The sequence below is a fragment of the Thunnus albacares genome, chromosome 2, assembly GCF_914725855.1.
Source record: "Thunnus albacares chromosome 2, fThuAlb1.1, whole genome shotgun sequence".
NCBI classification, from domain to species: Eukaryota; Metazoa; Chordata; class Actinopteri; order Scombriformes; family Scombridae; genus Thunnus; species Thunnus albacares.
Window position 1 is genome coordinate 3,834,833 of NC_058107.1, and position 22,148 is coordinate 3,856,980.

Sequence of the window (22,148 nt, forward strand, 5' to 3'; positions counted from 1 at the left end):
TAGAGCCCCATGAAAAGCAGCCAATCAGAGATCCCCCTAGAGAGCCACAGACAGGACCTTGACATTTGGAGGGAAGAGCCATAGATTATCTTTCAGGTTTATTAAGTTGACAAAACTGATAGCATGTGCTGCCAATGTACATTGATGATAATTTTTCACAACTGTAATATTGTATAGGCTGAATGCATTAAGTTTGACAACCTGCTAACTGAACCAGTGAGACAGGGAGACATGTTAATTAATTAAAATGAATGTAACATTAATTAGTTACAAAGGATAATTATAGTAAAGTAATTTATTTTGTTGTTTTTGTTTTGTTTTTCTTTGTGTTTCAGTGTGATCTGCAGTAAGGTATTCACAGTGGATCATACTCTTGGAAAATCAATAGTTCCTGGCAGGTTGAACAGGCAGGGATTTGACACCACAATGTTCAGCAGGAGATGCAGATACTTCATCTATTGATAGTGTTGAGGAGATACGAATGTCAGGATGCTGCAGCCTCCAGGTTAAAGAACAAACTAGGTTCATGAGAATAGTACTGTCTCACCTTTGACCCTCTGTTCAACTTGCTCAGGCAGAATAAGGTATTTGCATTGCTGGACAATGAGGTATCTGCAGTGTTTTTTGGGTTGATAACAGAACCGGAACAGGCAGGCAATCAGACTAGCAGCAAAGTTCAAAAGACCATATAGAGGTGGGTGAACTCAAAAAAGGCAGGCAGGAGTAAATAAAACACAGCAAGCAGGATAGCAAGACAAACAAGCATAAGTTTGGAACAGCAGGGAAGCCAAAATAAAACATCTGCCAGAGTAGTGCGACGTAGGTGTGACAGGTTCTGAAATGACAAGAGAGTCGGTGGCTGGCAGACAAATAACAACCTGACTGTCACCATGACAACAACAAGCCATCACTAATATCTGTCACTTTACCAAATAGCTTGGTCATTTGCCATTTCATGTCAACCTGTAGAATTTGATAGAATTCTCTGAAATATTGATTTCCTTTAGGGAGATGTTTGCTGGTTGTTTATCAGTAGTATGAGGATAACAGCAGTCAGTGGAGGACAGGTGTTCATGATATGGGGACCATATTGAAGGCTTAAAGAGTCAGTTCACCCATATTACAATGAAACTTATTTTCTAACTTCCCTTTATTCTCTGCATGCAGATAGTTTTGGTTTTAATTGTGCAGGTTTTGAGATGTCTGTCCAGGTACAATAGAGGGGATGGGAATTTTAGTTTGTGCTGCTCAGAGCACTGAAAAATCTGCAGCACTGTGTCTTCTCACTGTGACCAGTTTTCATTGGAACTGCTTTCTACCAAAGAAATAGTCCTGAAGATAGTTGACAGTGTATTATATATATATGTATAGATTATCTGTGGTAACAGGGACACTCAGGGTCATTTTTCAGTGCTGTGCTGTCACCTCCTTTGTATTAGGTTGAAGGCAGAAATCTCAGAGAGATATTTAAAAACCTGGAGGAACAAAACCAAAACTATCTGCATGGAGAGCTATTGTACCAGTAAAGGTTTAAAAAGGAATATGTTTTTGCAAATTGGTGGACGCTGCCTTTTAAGTGTGTAAAGATTCCATTTGAAGCATATGGAGAAGATGAAGGAAGTACAACATTTCCAATACTGGCTTCCATTATATAGTATTATATACTAGTATAGGGCAGCTGTGGCTCAAGAGCAGGTTGTCCGCTAACTGAACGATCGGCAGTTCAATCCCTGGCTCCTCCATTCCGCAAGTCAAAGTGTCCTCGGGCAAGACACTGAACCCCAGATTGCTCCCAAAGGCTGTATGATCGGTGTGTGAATGAGCTTTAGATTAGATCCTGATGAGCAGGTTGGCACTTTGCATGGCAGCCTCTGCCATCAGTGTATAATGTGTGTGTGAATGGGTGAATGTTTGCATATAGTGTAAAGCACTTAGAGTGGTCGAAGACTAGAAAGGTGCTATATAAACGCAGTCCATATATAGTATACTATGTGCCTTTTTTTTACCGTGTGCATTTTTTGTGTATGGCATAAAGATCGATAGCAAAAAACACACGGAGTCCCAGTTACAGTCTTCATGAGTAAATGGAAGTGCCTCAGGTGTCATCATGTGATCTAAGTGTGAAATGTCAGTCTTGTGACAGCAATTGGTGACAATTTGTTATCACGTGAGCAGTGTGCCACACTTAAGTCACATGATGACACTTGAGCCAAGAAAGCCAATAGGTTATATATGAAATGATGAAAATGAGCAGATCTGCTTTAAAGAACAGCTGCAAGCAGTGAAGCTCAGCAGGTCTTGTAAAAAGAACTGTGTTGTTTGGTATGTTGTCAGCAGAGATTTAGTGATGGCTGGTAAATAGTCTGCTCAGGCCACAGCCACGTCAACACTGCTGTCACATGATTTCAAACAGCAGCACATATTATTCAAGATTTATCACTGCTGCTGGTACAGTCCAAGAACAATGTGTGAAGGTGACACAAGATTCAGCCACAGGTAGATACTGTATAACAGCATGGTGGATTATGGTCACAGTTTTTTTTAACCTTTCATTCTTTTCAAAGGGGAATGATGTTTTTTCAAGGTAGCATTTTAAATACTTTGTTATGGATCTGCAATGCAAGTTGGCACTGCCAAACTGCACCTTAGTCAACCCGTCTCACCTCCTTTTAATACAATACACACTTTTATTCAGCTCTGACTGTCAAAAATTCCTGAAATACATGTAAGAAATGTTTGTGCCTAAACCTAACCAAACTTTATCTACAGAGGTAGCACATCAGAATCTGCTTGTGTAACGTGCAAAATATGGAAGGATTTCTCAAAATCCGCTATGCACCTTTTGTGCTCGAAAATCAATTTGCATTTCCATACATACAGTGTGGGCATGCTGAAAAGTGTACTTGTTTTAGATTCAAGTTGCTTCCATCCTCTCTAAATGATGATGTTTGAAATACATGATGTTCATTTCATAATTATTTTTTTTTCTTATGTATTTTTGAATTGTTTACTTATTTGTGTTTTCTTTTCTGCAGCCAAGGGCTATAGGGTATAAGGGGTGGGTGGGTATTTTTTGTTTTTTTGTTATTTTTAAAGTGTAAAGACCTTGGAAGGAGATGTTGATACATCTTGTCTCCTGTTTTGATGAGACTGTATGCAATGTGTGCAAATTGTGGAGTCTATTGTGTTATGTTCTTGTATCCTCACCAAACTAAAAAATGTTCTTATCAATCATTTTTGTAATGGCCATGGCACTGACAGATGACCTAATTACTTACTTTAGAAGACTTGTTTGGTAAAAATGAGGATCCACATCTCAAGGGGCTTATCCTCTATTTAAATTTTGAAAGATAAATAAATAAATAAAAGGCAAGCATGACTCTTGAGCCTTTTAAGTATTCAAACAGACTACACAATACAATAGTGGGCTGCATGGGGGGCGGGATGTAATACAGATCAGGACGTAGACTTTGAAGGCAAAGACAGTGCACAGTGGTTTACATCCTACCAGGCAGATTTGACACGTGTTGGAAAGTTATCACAAAAGAAATGATTTTATTCTCTGTCTTAATGTTGAATTCACACAGTTCTATATTATGCAAGTTATTGTACCAAGTCCCTGCACTAACGACTGGCTTTAGATAGCACCCCTGGCTTTCCCAACACAGTGGTTGTTATTGATGTGTTTCAATTTAAATTAAATTCAGTCAGTGAACTGCTTCATCACAACTCACCAGACCAGATGATTGTGTACCAATGAAATTTCCATCACATACATTTAATCAGTGTTCTCCTGAGGTTACAATAAGGTTCAAATATACCTAATTGACATTTGATGTATAGTCACATTCTTTTTCAAGCAAGATCTTTATTATTATTTTCATATAACCTCCAACAATAAAGTGGGACATCACAACCAATGTGATGTATATACCTGGGGGAAATAAATTATAACAAGTTTATAATAAATATAATAATAGATTGTCAATTCATTTGAGATAAGTGGTTCCAATTTTGTGTTTTAACTTTTGCTGGTGGGGAAACCATTTTGTTTGTATTGTGTATTAGGTCCACAGAGTGCACAATCAATAATTCCAGTGAGATATATAAATATCTAAACATTGATAGAAATGTAATGGAGTGGGGTCTTGTTTCACAGTGAGTGACCCTTTTGCACGCTCAAAAAAATGAGAACTATTGTGTTTAGGTGTTTAATTCTATGTTAGGCCTCAAGACTAGTTTGACTTGAGGAGATGTGTCCTGTTTACATGTTACACATGGTCTGCTCTGCCCCTCCCCAGGCCTGGCTTTTCTCAGCCCGCTGCCAAAATATGTGAAAGTCAATCCAAGCCGTGCCGTTCAGCGAGCATGTTATTTAAAACGGGACACCAATATGGAAGGATCACCGAGCGACTCCGCTGTACTCCGCGAGGATCCACCCTCTGATCCGTGAAAACTGCGCTTCTCCGGCTGATTCTTTGTTTTTCGTCCTGCCTGTCGAGCCTCAGATGTCGCTCCCAGTGGTGCTGCCGGGCTCTTGCTGTCCGGTTACCGGGGCTTCGCAGCTCGCAGAGCCGTCCTACCGAAACCGACCCCGTGGCTTGTCCGCTTCTTCCCGTATCGCCGGTGGTGGTTCTCGGTTGTTGCTGCCCGGACGGCCGCTGCTCTCGCTGGGCTTGTTGCAGCTGCTGCTCGGCGGCTCCATGGTGGCGCTGTCCTTCGGAGCTCTGTCCCTCAGCAACTCTCCCCCCATCCGAAACTCCTGTCCCTTCTGGGCAGGCTCCTCGGTAAGTTAGCCACGGGCCGCTACATCACCAGTGTGCATGGCTTTTCATGTTATATGACAATAATGCCTTTAAAATGTGTTCACATGCCTTCACACATAATGTGAATTAAAAGGCGTTTATGTTACTATTTACTATTTAAACGGAAATGACGACAGACAAAAAAAAATACCATGGCTATCACAAAAGCTTATCAGCTGCAGCAGGACTGACTGGTTTCCATTGCCAGTAATACTGTACTGTCAGGGATATATCAGTGCTAATATTGTAGATGCACACATGCTGAAAAAATCCCATAAAACAAGGTCAGAGCTGTAGAGATCTGACACAAAAATACAGTTTATTACAACTTGGGTTCTATTTTCTCAACAACATGAACACCAGTCCATCAGTGGAAGAAATATCAACAAGGACAATCAGACAGGTTGTAAACAAACCAGCAGCTTATTTATAACAATTTGAAAGAGAAAACAAAAGTGAATAGAAATGTACAGAGCAGCCTCAGCTCTGACCTGCTGTAGCTGTGCAAACATTATTTGACCTCCAAATAAAATGATCATCTGGATAAACTGTCAGCTGGTCAAACTGCTTCTTTTCAATCAAAGGCCAAAAAATTAGAAGGACTAGATCTTAATCATGAGAAAAACACTAATAACACAAGTAAAATGTTTACATGTTGCTTATTTTAGCGGTAAACATAAGTTGCTAACAAAGACTTGTTGACGTGAGCTGACTGCAGACTTGCTTTGACAACACTTGGGACATGACATGTTCTTGTGTGTTATTTCAGCAGTCATCATTCAGACTTGACTTTGACTTGTTTTTATTGACTTGAGGCTTTTTTTGACAAGATAAAGTCACTTTTCAAATGCTAATGTTGTGTATTTCAGCAGTTGTCATTCAGAGACTTAAGAGACTTGCAGCTTGACTGGACAGTTGCTTGTGAAGACTTGTGACTTGACTTATCTCGAATGAGTTGAAACTTGACTCGAACTTGACTGACTCTGTACGCAGCGACACTCACTTGCTGTCTGCCCACCTGTGAAATAGTGCAAAAATGATCTTGATATTATAATGATGTAAAGGATACGAAGCTCTACTAGAGGGTTTTTTGTTTGGTTTTTGATGAAACTAGGCTGCTAGTTTCTTCCAGCTGTCAGTATATGTGCTCAGCGAGGTGAAACACATCCTGTGCAGAGGTAAGGTGGCAAACAAAGCACATTCTTCAAGATGTCGTACTGTTACTTTAACTTGCTGAACATCATGGGCACCCTTTGTAACATTTTATGTAAACTATGATAAGGATAATATGGCATGTAATAGAAATCATGAGTCCATGATAAATGGGGAATTCTTGTTTGAAGTGAGCGTCTCTGGTAAAGTCCCTGCTGTACAGCAGCTCTTCCTCACAAACACAACATCTCATGTTGCTTTTCCTACAGCCTTTTGAAAAGATTATATTGTCTAACCTCCTGGAGAGAATCCTCTCTCTGCTTATTATATTTCTCCATCAATTCAAAGCTATTAAAGGATAAAACCTCTCACTTTCCACTCCAGCTCTCCAGTCTCTGCTGCAGCAGCATTCCACTGTTTCACACCATGTGTTACGTAGGGCCGTGTGTATGTTGTTCTACGGTATATATCATAAGTAGTATGATTTAGTGTGCCTGCAGAAGGCTTGGAAGCAGGCAAACACAGACATTGATGGACTGTATTGTGCACTGTGGCTGTTCAAAAATGCCATGCTGAGAATAAGAAGCTGAGAGTAGAGGAAGCTGGACATTAGCCGTAGTGGAGTCTCCATTTGTGTAATGGTGCTACAATCAGCAGCTGGTTAGATTAGCCATTACCACCAGTTTACTGCAGTGAAACTAGAGGTAATACAGTGTATATATATACACACAGTCAGTGGTAGCATCTCTCAGAGATAATCCTGTGAGAACGATACCAACCATCATATGTTAGCCACTTGTACTAATAAGTTAGCTGGAGGGCTAAACCGCAAGTAGCCAGCTCGGCTAGCAAAAGTCACTAGTGCGCTTGCTCTATGGGCGCCGCAGATGTGGAAGCAATGCAGAAGAAGTTGAGTTTTTTTGGCTTCATGCACCACTGAGCAACTTTCATAGAAGTGAACGGGGCCCTGCCTCTGACACTGTACCCAGTTCTCTTTATACATCCATGACAAATCCATGGTTAATATGCAGAGCAGTGTGCACTGAAAAGAAAGAAAAAAAAAGAAGAAAGCGTGTGTTTATGTGAGATCCTGGATGGAGAGGCGTGGGTAATGTGGACTGTAGAGCATATGAAGTTTTAAAATGTAGCTAACTTTGTAGAGATTCCTTCTCTTTACAGCTCTATCAGCTCTTCATCCATTTCAGTTCTCCACTGCTCTCTCACACCACAAACCTGCTCGCCGAATTCCCTCTCTCTCTCTTATTTATTCACAGTACATCTTCCTCCGTCACAAATACCAAACATGTTTAAAAAAGTCTTTATGAGAAGGACTGGCAGTGACTGCATCTGAAGAGTTCGGAATCTTTACATATCACAGACGAAACAGTTTTATCTGCTGACTGTTAACACTGAATGACGCAGACATGAACGCCAATCTTTTTCCTGGGATGGTAACTCGCCCCACTCCGCCTCATTCTGCCTCTGTTTGGTTAGTACTTGTTGCCTTCGTTGGTTAGGCTGGTTAGGTTTAGGCATGAGAAGTGAGATGGTTAGGGTTAGGGTTAGGTTTCTGCATCCCATCCTCCAGACTCGGGAGGATGAGTACTTCTTCCACCATGTGTATAGATTACAGTCTAGCTAGTAACATGTGAAACAAGACATGCACTTTCTCCTGTTTGCTGTCACATATATGATCATGATGTTGCCTACGTGTCTGACATAAACAGTCTATTTTATCACTTGTGTGTAAGGTGGATAATAAACTTGAAGCAGAAAGGCAAACTCTGGGGTATGAATATCATGAAACTGCACATCCAAATACCGACCCACATGGAAGTCTAGCTTCTCAGTTTGAACTCACCAGTCACACCAAGCAGACTGGTGATCTCTATCCATACAGCCTTCTTTTTTCTGAATCTCTGTAATTGTACAACGTGTTGTCGTACAGTATGGGGTGTGAAGAAACAGCCACGGTCAGTTTATCTTCCATTGTTAATGTGTTTTTGGTGGGAAGAAATGATTTGACACATAGGTCGACACGTCAGAGGACTGTGTGTATTGACTGGCTGCAGGTTTTTCAGGCTACAATTTGCAGCAAAAAGTTAAACTGTTCCCAACTTTTAGTAGGTCGCACTTTGCCGCATAAATATTTTGAGCTTCTGAAATGGTTTGTGAATGTGTAATAAAGTTTTGCAGCTGTGGAATATTTTGTGCATGTGTGAAAAAGTTTTGTGCACACAGATATAATTTGCAAATGTAAAAAGTTTTTGGAGCCGTCGAAATATTTTGTGTTGTAATTAAAATTTGTGCAGGATTTTTATCAACAGTGAGTGGGTTCACAAAGTCTGAGAGATGGACACACACATTTCCCACCTTTGTGTGCAACACTGAAGTTACAACTACAGTCACGAGTACACATTTTGACCCTGTTTTTACACGTGAATCTGTTCAAATGCAGAGTCAATCTGTCCAATCAGAGGACAGATAGTTCTGTTGCATTCATCCCCCTGCAGGTCTTTAAAGATGGACGATGGTGGGTCTTATTGTACTTGAGGATGCTGTAGATATTAATGGTAAACATTTAATGTGTTGTGTTGTGTTGTGTATGTAGTTGTACTTACTGCTTTATGTACCCAGAATAGAACAGTGATGTAGCTTTCTGTTAGCAATTGTCCTTTAACATTACCGAAGTAGCAGCATCAACATTGGCAGGAACTTTTCAAGCTGAAGGCAAACCAACTATGATGACATGTACCATAATTACATGTAGTTTGTTAGACATGAACACTAGCACACTCCTTTGTATTTACAGTTTTGTGGATTTAGGACCGTTTAGCTCCTGTGGGATTACAGAAGCGTCATTGTAAATGTGAAGATAGTATCAGGTTCATATTTGCCTGCTTACTAAGCTAAAGTTAGCTATTAGCTTAGGTAAGGTTAATGATAACAGTAAGCTAGTAAATTTGCAGGAAGCAGATTATATTTTCTGTGCTGTGGTTGGTTTGTATTGATCTTATTCTGTTGGCACAGGTAGAGCTGATGGTGAGTTCATCCCAGAGAGTGTTGATGATCCTGGCTCTGAGGATCCTGTTTAGTGTGTTGGTCAGAAATGCAGGGAAATACCGACAGCTGTGGAGAGTAAGTGCTATAACCAATTACTAGAGACGGTTTCAACGCTGCTGTGTATGGAGGCACATATATCGCAGGAGGGAGTGTTGCACAGAAGATCAGGAATGACACCCAGGTAACAGCTGACCTGCCAGATACAGCGTAGGCTAACAGACAGTATTTGCATGGCAGTGTGGAACTCTCGGTCCAGGTCGTATACTTGTCAGAGTGTCACAGAAAGCACAGTTTCATCTGTATGAGGATGTAGCTTCCATTTCAGTTTTTAATTGTAAATAGTTTGCGATGCTTTATACTGTAAATATGTTACTTATGTATGTTTTGTTTGCTATGTAATATTTCTTGTGCTATTGTTTCTTTTACAATAAAGTGACTGCAGTGAATTGTTTCTGAACAAATACATGTTTGTTACATCATTTTGCCATAATTATTTTTACTTAGACTAATGGCATAGACAGATCAATTAACAGTTAATCATGACACAACCACCTCTTGCACAGCAGTGGAGTCAGTGATACATTTTCATACATCGTCATGCCTCCTAGTGATCTGTGTCTTTACAACGGCTCCTGAGTGCTCGAGGCTGGTGCAGCAGACTGTAAACCAGGCTGACGTGGATCATCTGGCCTTCTGGATTAAAGCTGTGGCATCCAACACCTTGATAACACTCATTTTATTACCATGGCCCTCTGAACTTTTGGGATGGAGCTGTAGTCTTTGGCCTCCTTCAGTATCTGAAATATGAGAATGACAACTTATGTCTACTAACAAATGGGTGATATCAGTTCACACAAATGATATGTCTGCTAATACAGCGCTGCTTCTCACTGACATATTTAGCAACTACACACAAAGTAAATTGTTTTACTTATTATTAAAAAGATGTTAGAAATAAATCTTTCAAGACCTGCAGGTGGATGAAAGCAACGGAACTATCTGCTCTCTGATTGGACGGATTGACTCTGAATTTGACCGATTTTCGTACTCGTATCGTGCAGTTTGTAGTTGTAACCTCAGTGTTGCACACACAGGTAAGAAATTTGTGTGTCTGTCTCTCCGACTTTGTGAAACCTCACTGTTGAAAAAATCCTGCATACATTTTTTTTTTTTACACATACACAAAATATTTCTACAGCTGCAAAACTTTATTACACATTCACAAACCATTTCACAAGCTCAAAATATTTATGACCATTATTTTATTCCATTGAGCCGCTCCGACTCAGTCGCCATGACCAAATCATATTCAGTCATCATGTTTGTCTCCGCCTTAACGTGCTCAAACTCAAAGGTCTATGGGTGCCAATAGACCATGGATCCCAAGTCTCTTAAACTGCATCCACGTTTCCCTCACTTGCATCCTTGTGTCTTAGTCCCTCCCACCATGGATGCACGGAGAGACGCAAGGAAACCATGCGAAGAGAGAGGAAACAAGAGGCTCTTCTCATTTCTTTATTTTGTACCTCCTCGTCTCCTCTCTCCTCCATCCTCCTGCCTGTGACCCAGATATCAATCTCAGGGTGCCATGTTTAAAGATGTCTCAATTCCTAAAATGCATGACGCGGAGCGAGGAGAGAGGAGGCGAGGATGCACAGGTGCATCCTTTGTGGAAGTCTTTTCGGCACCCATGACATATAAAAGAGGCGTAACATACAGCTGGAATATACAGACCATGGCAGGAGAGGGAAAGGAAGAGAGAAAAATATATATATATACATGTATCTATGTATGTACATATATGTATTTATTGTGTACATAGATAGACATGAGTGTGTTTGTGTGTATATATCACTCAATCATGTGTGTGTGTGTCATGAACACTGTTATGCTCATGTGACATAAAATACAGTGGTAGGCTATAGCAAAACAATAGACAGATGATGCCGCTCTGCCACACGTTATATTTAACTGTTGTTGCTTTAAAATGACAGGATGCTCTCATGTATCCTCGCTCCTCTGAGCAGAAATAAGAGACCCAGGATGGCCTTGAAAATGGCAGACCAGAATAACTTCCAGTTCAAGCGAGGAGCGAGGAAATATCAAATAAGAGACTTAGGATGTACCCTGTGTGTTTTTTTTCTTTGTATTCCACACTGTCAGACTGGAAAGACACATGGAGGAGAGACAAAGAGAAAGGGAGGTGGTGAAAATCATGGGAAAATACATAAATAAATAAGCTTGGGAAAAAAGAAAATCAATCCCCTCTTCTCACTTTTCAGTTTGTACATCCTTGATTCCTTTCCTCACCTCCTCTCCTCGCGTCCTAGTCCCTACCATCTGAGATGCGAGTGGAGAAGACAAGGAAGAGACACCAAGAGAGAAGAGTCGAGACAAGAGGCATTTAACAAAATGAGACATCGTTGCCTCAGAGCCGTCATGTCACTTAAATATGACATGTGGCACAGCTGTGTCATCTGTCTGTTGTTTTGTTCCAGCCTATGGCTGTATGATCTTGTCAGATGAGCATAACAGTGTTCATGACAACTTATATATTACTCTTAATTCAAATCACATCGTGGCATAATGTGACAAGAATGTACAGATGTCATACATTGTTGTTTTTAATTTAACACACACACACTACAAATGGTTCCACGTTCCAGCTGTACGTCTTTTATACATCACAGGTGCCGAAAAGACTTCCGCCAACAAGCCTCCTCTTTCCTCACTCCTCTCTCCTCGACATGCATTTTAGGAATTGAGACATCCTTAAACATGGCGTGCTGAGATCAAATTCCAGGATAAAAGTGGGGGGAGAGAGGAGACGAGAAGAAATGAGAAGAGCCCAATATACATTAATCTCTCTATATCTCTCTATATAAAGCAAGGAATCTCTGTCTGTGTGAGTGTATGTGGGTGATGATGAACTGTTCATCTGAGCTACTTCATACCTGGCAGGTGGATTGCTGGGGAAACGAGGAAGTGCAATGATGATGTGTGAAGTTGTTTGGATGCGCGTTTCTTGAGAAATATATAAAAATACCTCATTAATTACATTGATTTGCTTCTTCTTCAACCCATGGAGTCAACAAACAGAAATCACTTGTGGTCGGAGGTGGATTACACCCGTAGTGATGGGAACTAGCATAGAGAATGAATTGAAAAGTTTAGAGAGTTAAGCTGTATTCCCGTTCCTCACACGTGGGAACTCTCTTTGTATGTTTAAGAAATTGTAGACTCTATCAATAGTCTGCATGAGAGGTGTTTAGGGTACAGACACTGTTCTCTCTAGGTATTGAGAAATCGGCCCGTTACGAACAGGCACGTTTTGAACAGGCGCTGCACTAGTGCTAATAATACTAATGCTAATACTACTTTTGCCTCGAACAATAATAATACTGCTATTACTACCATCACTACTACTAATAATAATGATAATAAAGACATGATTTCTGTAAAGACAACTTTGATTTGATATGTCCTCCTTCAGTTTTAATTCTACCAAGATGATGCATCATATTGTGTGTAATTCTATGTGAATGGGTGCTGACTTTGTTTTTATAATTCACAAACGAAACTATGAGTGAATAATTGGGATTTAAAAACAATCCCCTAGGCTTCCATTGTATTTATATCTCCATGTATACAGCACAGGTTGGAGTTATTTTAACTTACATAAAACATGAATGTCTATGGAGTTATATTCCGTCCCACTGTAGTTATAACCCAGGACATGTATACAGAACAAACTCCAACTTCGAAATGCTCACTATTGCATATTACTCAACTGCACAGATGAGTTTTCATATGATTATAAAGTCATACAAAAATTATGCCAATCGACATCAATGTGCACAACCATCACGCATTTTCTTCAGGAAATGCTTCTCTAGTTTTTCATTCATGTCATTTTTACTTGGATTTTTGTGTTAGTGGTTTTGTTAGATAGATAGATGTTCACAGTTCTTGTGTTTTGTTTTGTTTTTTACACAATGTTGTACCACATTACTTTTATTGTTCTCCATGTGTTTCCAGGTCATTCTGTCGGGCATTGTAGGCCTCACGACATGGAGAAGGCCTATGCTGCTACTGGTAAGAGACATGAGTTTGGTTTCTTCTATTAAGATCTGATTGCATTGATTACAATATTGTGCTACTGATAATATGAAATCATTACTGTTTTATTAGGGCAATAGCTCCTAACCTGGATGTTGGGACCCTCTAAGGGGTCACAAGATAAATCTGTTAAGTCATCAGACTGTTAATAGGACTAGAAAAGAGAAAAAAAAACATGCATGGTCTTATTTTCTGATATTCTCAAGTTTTTCAAATATAACAAGACGTTACTCTTTGATTGACCTGGTCATAACCAGGTAGACATTGCCTCATTTTAAAGTCCAACTGAAATAATCATCCTTTTTGCAGTCAAAATAATGTTGATGTGTTTTAGCTGTATTGTTAATGTTGTTCGTGTTTTCTTATTAGGTAGGTAGGTACTTTATAAATCCCTGGGGGGGGAATTAAAAATTTAAAAAGTTAGAATAAAAATAATTATAGGAATGAATAAGATTAAAAACAGACATAAGCAATAAAATACTCTTAAGAGCTGGTTGGTTAGCAGTGCAGATGTCTAATTTGTGGTGCCTGTCTGACTGTGTTGTTGGGTTGGTGAGTGACAGTGTGTGTCTGTGCGCGTGTATGGGGGTGGGGGGTGGGGGTGTTTCACTTAGTCCAGGGATGAGTTATACAGTCTGACCTCCTGTGCCGCTCCCTGGTACACCAAGATAGGATAAGTCTTTTGCTGAATGTGCTCCTCTGTCTGGCCAAAGTGTGAAGTGGGTGGGTGGTGTCGTCCATAATGGCCTCTCAGCCACCATACCCACTGGGTCCAGGCTGGCTCCCAGGACAACCTTGACTTTTTTAGCAGTTTGTCTATCCTGCTGGCATCCGTGGCTTTAATGCTGCTGCCCCAACATACAACTGCAAAGAAGAATGCACTTCCCACCACTGACTGATAGAACACACTCAGCATTGTCCTGCAAACACCGAAGGACCTGATCCTCCTCAGGATGTAGAGTCGGCTCCTATTAAAAGAAAGAAAGAGAGGTCTTGGGGGAAATATCAGAAATGCTCCTTTTAATCTTAGCAGCTGGAGGGGCGTGTCCTGTCTGTGGTTGATTCAGTGTGTTCAAGCCAGTTACAGTTGGTTTTATCCACTAAGCTGATTTCTAAACTGTCATGTAAACCAGAAACCTGGTGTCTGTAATCGGGTAGAGGATTAGAGAAACCTGATCCCCAGCTAGATTTCTTCTGGAGAACACAGATTTCTCTGCCATGTAGACACGTAACCAGATTTGCAACCAATACTGCAGACAGGGTAAGCACAGCGGAGTGACTTTATGCAGCCCCTCACTTCAGCCTATGTCTGAAAGAGACCGGAAGCTGCCTCACTTCACACTTCCTCCAGATACAGAGGCTAGGTAAACAAACAACGGTAGTAGGATTTCACTTATTTTTCTTGTGTTTTAGAAGTTTATATTTCGAGTAAAGAACATCTGCATATGTTGGAGCCTTAATCAGATCCAAAATATGCAAATGGACAACATGCAATTCCATACATATGACAATCGGTAGTCTGCAGACATAGATGTCTCATGTGCGCATTAGAAAACAAGGTTGCAGCCATGATAACTTTTCAGAGTTGTAAGTCCACTCTGTGAATTTATCCCATTAACATACATACAGGAACATTTTTCAATAGAATGCACTCCAGTACACCACCACTGACTACAACCTCAATAATAAACATAAAGTAGAATTATCACCTTTCTGACAATGTCAACTAAAACTGAAAATGTATAGCTTTGTAAAAGTAGAATTTATGGCAGAGCTGTTGTATTGGATTGCATTAGTTAGCATTAGTGTTCCTAATAGAGTCCTCGGTGAATGTATGTTCACTTTATGTTTTGGACTTGGACTCAAAATGAAACTGACACAAAGCAGCCTATTAAAGTCTCAATAAGTTGGTTTCCATTATTGAACTTTTGACTATTTGTTAAATTTGCACATTTAAATGCTTTCTCCGTGTCTGTCCATCGCTCACTGCACTGTCTTTCTGCTCAGAAACCAAAAAAAAAAGTCAAGAAGAAGTGTTTTTTATCACTAATACAGTTAAAATCACTAAGCCACGTGTCTTAAATGAGGTTGGGGGTAGAGGAGAAACCTTGTTACTGATCTGCAGCATGTATACACAGATTTACAGTAAACGGGTTACTATACCCATTTACCCACATAACCTGGTGTCTCTGAGTAACCTGTTTATTTAAGTGCGTGAAAATGCACTGATTGACAATCAAATTTGTATTGTAGCTACAAGTCATGGGCAGACAGTGTGTGGTTAGCAGTGGTATTGAAGAGTAAGAACCAAACCAGTATCTAACGGGACCAAAGTGACATTTGCAGGTATGTTTACATGCTGTTTAATGTGCTACAGCTGAGGAGCTGATTAGCTATCTAGCTGTGGGGCACTCTTCCCTGGTGAATGTTTGTTTTGTGGCTCGCTCAACAAACTAGTTAGATAGTTAGAAGTTAGATAAGGAGACTTTAGCAGGAAAGCTTATGTGTGTTGGTGTTCAGAGTCTCTGGCTTTTTTGTTGTGTAGCAGGATGCTATCAAGATCAGTGCGACTGTCTACTCTGCCTATAATAGAATATGTTATTGCTTTATTCCAGATTTGATTTACGGTGCTGAATGAAGTATCCATCTACATACATTGATAACTAACGGTATTCTGCTGAATTTATGGTAACGGTAGGGGTGCCATCATGAAAACGAAGAATTTAAAATATACAAGTTTCTCTCTTTTTGTTTCTATTTTTTCTCAAAGGAGAGCACAGGACAAGTGATTTACATATGTAGTATGTGCATGTGTGCTGTGGTAGAAAAAAAGTTTAATGCAATTTTATTTCAGTTGGACTTCAAGAATTATACAAGCCCAAAAGGTTCAAAACCACTGTACTAGGGGTTATTGGTTCGTTAATTGTATTAATCTCTCGTTAAACAGATAGCAGGGTTAAAGTTAAACATTTGTCCCATGTAGGTCTTGAACCTTAAGCCACCTTACCATAACATTAATAATGAAATATAACATATTACACCTAACTAGAGAGAAGTAAAACACTAATGAATTAGCCAGATGGAAATAGGTGCACAGTATTATTTGTATTAGGTAGTGTTGACTATTAGACTCAGAACTTTGGTTTGCAAAGTTATTTAAACCATGCCCATCTGCCCAATGCTCAACCACACAACATGCATACACACACAACCGTTTATGCTAAAAATGACAGTGTGGTTATGTGTTTTATAATCATCCTGTCCAGAGGCTCTCCAGATAACAGAGAGGAGATGTGGTCTCAGGTGGCAATGCGCTAGTCAAAGCTGAACAGTGTAGGCTGAACATCCATAACACCACCACATCAGGACCAACCCACCCAGTAAGGAAGTGTGTCTATGTGACACACACTACTGTGGTTTTATCATTCATTGCTGCCCGTTTACTGCCGTGAAACTAGATACCATGTTGTCATATCATAGTCAGCCTGCTTGTCCCAACCATAAATGTAGACCTTGTGATGTCTCCCATAGGGTTCTGAAGGAATGCGTCATTGTTCTCAAGTATTTCTGTGAGGATTTTGTGTAAGTTAAATAATGTGGCTCTGTACTTTACAAATTGCATTTTGAATTATTCTAACAAATAGACAGTTATTTTGGTCACTGGAGGATAAGTAAATTGTATTTACAGAGTTGAAGAAATAAAATCTGAGCTGAGCTACGTGGGTTCTCTGGCATTTCTATTTAAGCTGGGATGTAATGAGAGATTTAGTGCACTGAGGGAGCTCACTGCTACCAGGCACTGTGTGTTTGCCCATGCTTTAGCATGATGCCGGCGACAAACCAGGAGTTGTGAGAGATTGATTAGGTCATTTATTACATGGAGTCCTACACTCTATCAGACTCTATCAGCGGTGTGTTGGATTGTTTGAATGGGGGCACTGAGTTTCTTCTGTCTTGCTCTCAGAATATCAGCTGTGAGCTAAATCTACTTTATATGATATGATATGATTTATTTATGGATTACAAACACAAAAACAAAAATCCAAGAGACAACATTTAAGGTGAAAACACCTACTTCCAACATAGTCCCAAGATGTTAAAAGACAAACAAATATAAAGAAGCACAAGACATTCAACATAAAAACTAAACAATACAATCCTGAAATCCAAAAATGAATCACCACAATTTAAATAAAAAATAATAATGCCTACATCAAAATACAAGGACAATTTGATAGCAATGAGGTGACAACGTCATTGCAGATTTCATTATAAATCTGTGAACCTGTTCCATTCCCTATAGGAGCAAAGCATGATGGGAGTTGTGGCACCTGTGTTTGGCTTGCCCACTGCCCACCCATCCCGTTTGGTCTCTCCTGTTCTATGTGTCGTTGTGTTGTTAGTGCACTTGTTTGTTCATGATGCTTCCGTTGCTTAGGTGTATGACTGCCAGACCCTTCTCAGTATTCGGTCATCTATGGTGGATATTTATGGCACCGTTCTGCGGGATGGTGTCTTCCAACCCCCATTCTCATGGCCGTTTGTGCCACCCCCTTGTCAACTGTATGTAGGCTGGCCAAACCAGAGCTTCCCTAGATGTCGGAGGAAGTGTGGGGAAAGGGCTGGGGTGCAGGTGAAGTTGCCGAGGCTCTGGGAGCAAGGAGTTGCTGTAGGTCCGGGCCAATAGCTGAGGTATGGGCCTGCCCTTGGCTTGTTCTGCTCTTTCTTTTGATGGATCCCACCTGCCCTGTTTTTCTGTGGATCTCAGCTTCAGATGTCTTTGACCTGTGTTCCAGGACAGTCCCTTTTAGCTGACTGCTTTCCCTACAGTGAGACATTCCTAGGTGTGCAGTGCATGGGACTCTCGGTACCTGTGCCCCTTGGCTTGGGCTTCTGTTGTTGCTAGCGGTGGGTCTGTGCCCCTTATGATGGTGCTGATTAATGCTTGATCCGTTGTGAATAAGTCCTTCATACAGAATGATTTATTCATCTTAAAAGGCTTGGATTTCCTGTTTCTGACAGAGACTTGGCAGAGGAGCATGGAATACGGCCCCCTAATCGAACTGTGTCTGTTTGACACCATCAATAACATTGTCACTCCTGCACCTTCTGATGTGCTTGTCTTTTCAAGTAAGGATTGCAGTAACTTTCTCTCTATGGATAAGATTAGAGATGTCAGGGCCAGCATCATCCCCTCATCTACTCACTTTTCCATTTATCGAACTAGGCTGTCAATTTTGGACTGCTTCTCCCTGCAAGACCTCATTAATCCGATGGGCAGTATGAAACCTTCCTCAATCCTTGTAGATATGTTACCAACTTCCATGCTTAAAAATGTACTTTGGTCTATTGGTCCAAGCCTGGTCTCTATTATAAATAGCTCCCTGCAATCTGGTTGTGTCCCAGCTTATTTTAAACATGTTCAGCCTCTCCTAAAAACAACTAACCTTGATCCATCCCTACCGAAAAACTATAGGCCTACTTTAAGCTAAACATTTTAGAGAAAGTTGTTGCCAAACACCTCACTGCTGTCTTGACTGCACACAACATTTTGGTTAAGTTCCAGTCTGGTTTTTGTCAGAAACATTCCAATGAAACAGCTCTTCTCAGAGTCTCCATTGACTTAATGATGTCTTCTGATGTGGGTGAATGCTCTGTTTTGGTGCTACTGGATCTTAGCGCAGCTTTCGATACTGTAGATCACAGCATCCTGACTGAAAGGCTTATGGTGTGTTCACACCAAACGCCAAGCGAATTTTCGCCTCGTGTTACCCACATGAGTTTGAATGCAGGAACATTTGTTTTTATTTGTGTAATTCGTACAAGTTTTGCCGCGGGATCATTTGTGCTTATTCACCCCAAACGGCCAGTGAGCAATGGTAGGCACTGGTCAGTCCCCACCTGGACAGTGGGAGCCAGCCAGTGATGTTACTGAAGCTCAGCCTGCCTGCCAGCTCAGTCCTCCTGTTAACAACATTCATATTGACACTTATCTGTAAACAATGAGAAATACATCAAATACATCAACTCCTCTCTGTTCGTTTTGCTGTGATAAACTGCATTAAACTCCCCCCAAAAATCTGTTTATTTAGTGCACTTCCCAGATGACAACTACAGACCTTAAAGTGGTATGAACCCAAAATAAACTTTGATTTTGCTGTGATTTAATTGCAATAAACAAATCGAAAGGATGCCAAAATAACTACAACATGACGCTGATTTGTAAAAAGTCTGAATTCATCCTTCGTCAGATCTGTCCACAAGATGACAAGCAAACAACTTTTAAAATGCTTATTTTCTGAATGGAGTTCGGATCAATCAGAGCTATGTTAACATTGTAGCTGCTCCATCCACACAAAATAACGTCATCTAATACGGCAGTGACACGTTTAAACACATAGATATCTACTAGTTTAAATTTAAAATTATGTAAAGTCACCGGCATTTAGGTTGTTATTGATGACAGCAGCCGAGGGGGGTGTGTGACTCTGGTGTTAGCCCCGGTTAGGTTGAGATGCGAAAGTGAAGATAAATTTGTTTAAAAGTTAAAAAAATAAACTCCTCCCGCTGGTAAACGGCTCGGGATTACAGCAGAATCCGGTGTGACTCGTGTGGTGGTCCAGTGTGTGTTTATTCCCCCAGATATCAGCAGCAGCACCACCAACATGCTCCCCGGCTCTCTCCTCCAGAGCTGTCCGCCTCTCAGCAGCTGTCTGTCAGCAAGCCGCAGCTGAATCCCCCAGTCCAGCCCCATGATACACGTGAAATTTTCGCTGAAATTGAATGTTTTCAACTGGTGAAAATACACGAATTTCGCGTCGTTCGTGGTGTGAATTTCGTGTCATTCGCGCCATTCGTGTTGTGTTATTCGTGTCATTCGCGTCACCTGGCGCAAATACACGCAAATTCTCGTCTATTCACGTCTTAACATAGACTTTATATGTAATCTCAATGCGTGAAAAATCTGCTTCGCATTTGGTGTGAACACAACATTAGGCAGTGGGTGGGTGTCTCTGGGACTGTCCTGGACTGGTTCTCTTCCTATCTCTCGGATAGTTTTTCCGTGTTGCTTGGTCCCTACATGTCTGAAACTGTTGCTCTTTCTGTGGTGTGCCCCAGGGTTCTGTCTTGGGTCCTATATTATGCTTTATATACGCTTCCCTTAAGTCATATTATTAACAAATTTAAAGGTATTTCATATCACTGCTATGCTGATGATATTCAGCTGCATGTCTCTTTTAAGCCTTATGAGACTGACAAACTGTCTATTTTGCACAATTGTCTGATTGCCATTAAGGACTGGAGGGCTAACAACTTTTTACAGCTAAACACAGATAAGACGCAGATAAGAAGTTGTTATCATTGCTTCTGACAGTACAGTTTCCAAGGTGGCTCAGTGTATTGGGTCCCTTTCTTCAGCTGCAAAGTGAAGTCTGAGGAATCTTGGTGTTATATTTGATCAGGCTGTTCTTTGATCAACATATTAAGTCGTTGACCCGTACATTTTTCTTCCATTTAAGAAACATTGCCAAACTCGGGTCTGTTGTGTCACAACCTGAGCAAGAGATGATTATTCACGCTTTCATATTATCCTGGCTGGACTACTGCAATTCCCTTTTCACCTGCCTCAGCAAGTCTACAAGTGGCCCTGAACACTGCTGCAAGGCTGTTGACCAGGTCCACTAAGACGACTCACATTACACCCATCTTTTCATCTTTACAGTGGCTTTCCATCAAGTTTAGGATTTATTTTAAAGTTCTTGTGTTCACATATAGAGCCTTAAATGGTCAGGCACCTGTGTGCTTCTGTGATCTGCTCCATCCTTACATCTACACTAGTAGGTCACTCAGGTCTTCTGAGCAGGGCTTACTGGTTGTCCCTCACTCTCGACTACGAAAGGTGATCGTGCCTTTGAAGTTGTGGCTCCAACACTGTGGAATGCTTTTCCACTTGACATACGATCTGCGGTCTCTGATGACACTTTTAAGAAACAGCTGAAGACTCATTTATTCAGACTGGCTCTTGTCTAGTCTTGTGCTTTCTAGTGTTTGTAAGTTTGTAAATGCTTTTATGGTATTATTAACTATTTTGTGAAGCACTTCACTCTTGTGAAGCACTTTGTGAGCTTGCTCTGTGAAAGGTAAATAAATTTTACTTACTTACATAAATAAAATTTGAACCTGACGTCTATAAGGCCCTCTCATTTTTAACAACTGGATGTGTAACGGAAGACTGTTCCACACCATGGCATCAGTGTAAAAAAAGGAACTTCCTCTCTGGATCCATTTCCTCTTTCTTAGTAAAGAGGAAAGACAGGTCAGCTTACTCACCACAGTCTGATATAGACTGCAAAGCTCAGTGGGTCATGGGAAATGACTGGATTCTGTTAAAGGGGAGCTGGCTCCAGAGGCTACATCAACAAACCATGAAACAAACTACAGTAGTAGGATTTCACTACTTTTTCTGATTCTTTACTGGAAATGTCAACTTTTCAAATACATCCATACATGCTTGAGCCAGAATCTGATCTTACATATGAGCGTGGACAATGCAAACAACACATGGAAAAACCTTAGCAACAACCTTAGCAACCAAGGCTACGGAACGGATGGCCGTTTATGGGCAAGGCAGATAAAACCGATGAACATGAAGCGTTCAGAGCAGGTTGAAGCCCTGACTTTTGACCTGCAGGGAGCATTTCTACAAATGTTAACCTCAAGTTTTAGAACTTTGACTACGTTTAACATTAGATATCTGACATAATAATAATAATGATGATAATAATAATAATAATAATAATAATAATAATAATAATAATAATAATGATGACTCTTCAAAACAAAGTTACAAAGTGCTTTACATGGTTAAAACATTTAACAATAATTAAACAGTATGGTTAGACAATTAAATTAAAATAAAACAATACAGTTCCAAGTATAAGATAAAAATAATAAAACAAAAAACAATAAAACAACATTAGTAATAAAATAGATAAGACATATTGGAAA

At 40.4% G+C, this 22,148-nt stretch overlaps 1 protein-coding gene across 2 annotated transcripts in view; it reads left to right on the plus strand.

Annotated features, from left to right (window-relative positions):
- The first annotated feature begins 3,488 nt into the window (after nucleotides 1-3,488).
- Nucleotides 3,489-22,148, plus strand: part of fam189a2 (family with sequence similarity 189 member A2) — a 38,321-nt gene continuing 19,661 nt past the window's right edge. Inside the window, exons 1-2 of one of the 2 annotated variants that reach the window (XM_044363533.1) lie at nucleotides 3,489-4,787; nucleotides 13,059-13,115. In XM_044363533.1, coding sequence (XP_044219468.1) covers nucleotides 4,509-4,787; nucleotides 13,059-13,115 — 336 coding nt within the window. In that variant the 5' untranslated portion in view covers nucleotides 3,489-4,508. The remainder of the gene's footprint in view (nucleotides 4,788-13,058; nucleotides 13,116-22,148) is intronic. The other variant, XM_044363542.1, reaches the window with a different exon arrangement.